At 49.2% G+C, this 3,985-nt stretch overlaps 1 protein-coding gene across 1 annotated transcript; it reads right to left on the reverse strand.

Moving 5' to 3' along the window:
- Positions 1-308: 308 nt before the first annotated feature.
- On the reverse strand, positions 309-3,740 carry LOC109684337 (PRAME nuclear receptor transcriptional regulator). Its single transcript, XM_020160653.1, has 3 exons — positions 3,451-3,740; positions 2,497-3,108; positions 309-861 (listed from the first exon to the last, which is right to left on the reverse strand). Exons 1-3 carry the CDS (start codon positions 3,738-3,740, stop codon positions 309-311), a joined length of 1,455 nt encoding a protein of 484 aa, XP_020016242.1.
- Between the last annotated feature and the right edge of the window lie 245 nt (positions 3,741-3,985).

The following is a 3,985-nucleotide window of genomic DNA, read 5'->3' on the forward strand; positions in this document are numbered from 1 at the left end:
AAAGAAAAACAGCATGAGTGGCCTGAAGAGTGACCTGTGTTCAGGGAGTGCCTGCTGGGGAGGGCTAGTTGAGCCTCTGATATCCTTCTATACTTGGCATCTGGCTTTAGAGCCACCCAATAATGTGTGGACTGAATGAACATTTGAAGCAGGGAGGCTTTGGGCTGAGGAAGGGGAGTGAGGCAGAAGAGTGGAAAGCAGTTCCAGTGGAAGATTCTTTTATGTTCCCTGCAAACCATATGTGCTTGACAGGAAGTCTGTAGCCCTGGCTGCCCTCTCTGACCAATCTCCAGGCCTTGCTCTGCCCCTCAGTCGAGCTGCACCAGCCTCACTGGCAAGGGTAAGGGTAGTGGGGGTGTCCATTGCATGTCAGCCCGCTGCACAGTCTGCAGGAACTTCTGTATCTCGGCCTGTACCTGACACAGCTTGCCTTTGTTGACAGGCCCCCAGGACAGGCCATGTAGGTACACACAGCACTCGACTGGGATGGGATAGAGCACCTGTTTTAACTCCATCAGCCCTGCTGTGTGCTCCAGTAGGCTCAGGAGGCCAGCCTTGGAGACAGGATTGTCAGACAGACCCAGGGAGCTGAGCTGGGAGCAGCAGCATAGGGCTGGCAGGATGGCTTTGAGGTGGGCGTCCTTCAGTTGGCAGTGGTTCAGGGTCAGGTGCTGCAGTGTCCCTGAGACCTTGCCCAGCAGGGTCTCTAAGGGTCCAGGGACCATGTAGGATAGGTTGTTGCCACTCAGATCTAGCTTCTTCAGGCAGGTGGTGTGAAGACTGTGAGACAAGTAGATGATGTCGGTGTCCAGAAGTGTGCAAAAGCGGATCTCCAGGGCATGCAGTGGGGCCTGCAGGCAGCTGAAAAAGGAAGGTGCACTGACTCAGGGGAGGTCACTGGCCCTCTGCCTTGGACACCTTGCTTGCCACCAAGGGGCACTAAGATCACTTCCTCATCTGAGAAGAGGTTTAGAATTCTATGTCTTTTCATGTTTCAAGGTCTGGTTCTTTCTCAACATACCCACCAGGCCCTCTAGCAACCTCTCTGCTATGGTTTGGATCTTAAATCCAAAGACTTCACCAAGTCTGTAGTGCTACTGGGAAGTGGTGGAACTATTCAGAGGTGGGGCTTAATAGAAGAAAGTTAGGTTACTGAGGGTATGCCCTTAAAGGAGATATTGGACCTTGCCTCATTCCTTACTCTTTCTTTGCTTCCTGTCCATGGTAAGGTAGGTAGCTCTGCTCTGCCATGTGCTCCCTTGCCATAGGTTATGGACTGAAACTGGGAGTCAGAATAAACCTTTTTTCCTTCAAGTTGATTATCTCAGGAATTTTGTTCCAGTGATGGAAAGTTGACTAATATACTCTCCAAGGCTAAGTTTCTCTTTGGTAAGATGCAGACCTACATTATATGCACCCAATGTAACTGTAGAGAACAGTCATTTGAAAAGGCTTGCTTGTTGATAAGGAATTCATAGGATGAACCTGATATACTCAGGCTTGGTTCTGGGAAAACTTCTACTCAGGCTTGCATTTGACCAGCCTGAGTATACTGAATGTCCCACCAGGAAGTTTCTAGCAAACATTTATAGAGTAAGATACTTTCTTCACATTATTGCCTTGCGGGGTCCTCTACTTGTTATGTGGGCAGCAGTAGGTCCAACAGGGAGTCTTGATTCTTTCCTTAGGGCCCAGCATGGGGTACCCTGCCCAAGGAGATTTGTGGAGTAGATAAACATATTGCTAAATGAGATTCTTAGGCAGTCATTGTTTTGGACTAAGCACCTGCCCTAGGCCCCAGTAGAGCAGACCAAACCAGAATGGAGTCACTGGTGCTAAGTGCCATGTAACTGAGCTGAATTTTGAGAGGTTAGTTTCCCAGAAAACAACAGATTCACGGCATTTAATCAGAAAGGACCCAATTTTCCTGAGCGTGCATGATAAGGAAGCCCCCTCTTAAGCCATGTAAGGAAAAGAACTTTGAAAACACCAATCATAAGCAGACATGGTGCTTCATATCTATAATCCCAGCACTTGGAGAGGCTGGGGCAGGAAGATCAAGAGTTTGATGCCAGCCTGGGCTATAGAGTGAAACCCTGTCTCACAAAAAAACAACACCCCCCCAAAAAAAGAAAGGACAATCCTTTTTGTTTCTTTTTTCTCCTTTCAGCAGCCCTTTGGCATGCCTATAAAGTTATCCTCTGCTCAGTTCATTGGAGCTCTCATTCCATTTTATAGAGTGCTCTTTAATCAATTCATGAATTGATTATATCTTTAAACTAATTTTTTTGGTTATTTTTAAAAACAATATGCATCTTTTCCTAACAAATTTGTCTTCCAGAAAAGATCCCAATCACCATCTGTCTCCCAATCATAGTTCCTAGGCTGCATCCAGGAGTCCATAGGAATGGATCCCTCTTCCTGTCTTGCTCCCTGTCTTGGTTTGACTTGGGGGTGTTCTGGGGACCGTCTGGAGCATGCTGCCCACCTGTTTACCTGAGTACTTGCTGTAAGTTGCCTGAGAGGTAGGAGTAGGACAGGTGGAGCTTCTGGAGGTGTGTCAGCTTGCTGAGCTGGGAGAGGTAGTAGCTGGAGGACTGCTCGCCATCTGGGGAGAAGGACCAGTGGTAGTAGGCCAGCTTGAGACTGTGCAGGTTGCAAATCCTCCCCAGCTGTGTGGCAAAGAGTCTCTGCTCTGATAGTGCCCGGAACCAGTCAAACACCTCGAGCTCCTGGATGAAGTCCAGCTCCAGCGTTTTCAGGACCCCTAGCAGACTGTTAAAGGGCATTTCTTCAATATGTAGTTTCCTACAGCAGAGTCGCAGGGACCCGCTGCTCTCTTCCACTTTTGTCAGGAGGCTCAAAAGGAAAGTGTTTAACCTGAAGGGACCTCGTAGGAAAAGATTCATGTGTAGTTCCACTGGTTCCCATGGCTGCTTTGGTCCTTTTCTTGTGTCTTCTAGATTGTGCCTGGCCATGGCCTGAGGCATCTGCACCTTGACTGTTGATGGTAACCAAAATGGAAACTTGGCCAAGGCCTCAGAAACCCCTTTAATCTGGATCTGCTCAAAGTCCAGGGTCAAATCCAACACCCTCAGTTCTGACCTCCTGTGGGGAGAGAGGGATGTGATGAGAGGTTGCCATCTGGAGAAGCCCATCTTGGGCCAGGTGAGATGAGCAGTAGCCGCCTTGGGCTCCCAGAATCCCAGCATCAGACCCCAGTATGTGCCCATGCCTTCTCCCTTCTCACATGGACTTTTCCTTCCTCACTTGGGTTCCTTCTCAGTTCCTATTCCTCCCAAACCTGTTCCACGATCCCCAGAAGATGAAAGACCTACTCCATAATGCCCTTCAGCTGCAACATCAGCTATTTAACTCAGAAACCCACAGATCACCCATTTGCACCCCTAGCTGATTTTAATACCCCCCTCACAACTCTGTGCTCCTTACCTGGCACAGGTCCTGTGGATGGGGGAGGTCTCTAGTCCATCTAGCACAGCCTGCACGCTGTCTTGGTTGGGCCACTGCACTATCAGAGAGCCCAGTCGGAGAAAAGGGAAGGGCCAGGCCTGCACCAGGGCCTTCAGAGCTTTCTTGTGCCCCTTGGAAAAGGCAGCAGTGAGAATTGATGGGAAGAGGTCGACTGTGAGCTCGTCCAAGGCAGGTATAGCTGAAACCTCATTGCTGAGCAGACTGTGGGCTGCAAGTTCCAAAAGTTTGGGTAGGGCTGGGTTGCTCATCTTCACAAACCTGGTGCAGGATAAGGTAGAACTCCTCAGCATCCCTCCCAGGCTAGAACAAAGACACAGCCTTTCACATCCATTACAGGACCAAAGACTGGCTCCACCTCCATTCATGACCCAAACCCCACAATTTGGATCTTGAAAACCTAAGACTCTAGAACCCTTCAAGGCTGACATCTGTGGGATGGAGCCCAGACTCTCAGGAGTTTAGATTCTTTGCTAGACTTCAGAGGCTTTGAACT

Source organism: Castor canadensis, chromosome 18 (genome assembly GCF_047511655.1).
Source record: "Castor canadensis chromosome 18, mCasCan1.hap1v2, whole genome shotgun sequence".
Lineage (NCBI taxonomy): Eukaryota > Metazoa > Chordata > Mammalia > Rodentia > Castoridae > Castor > Castor canadensis.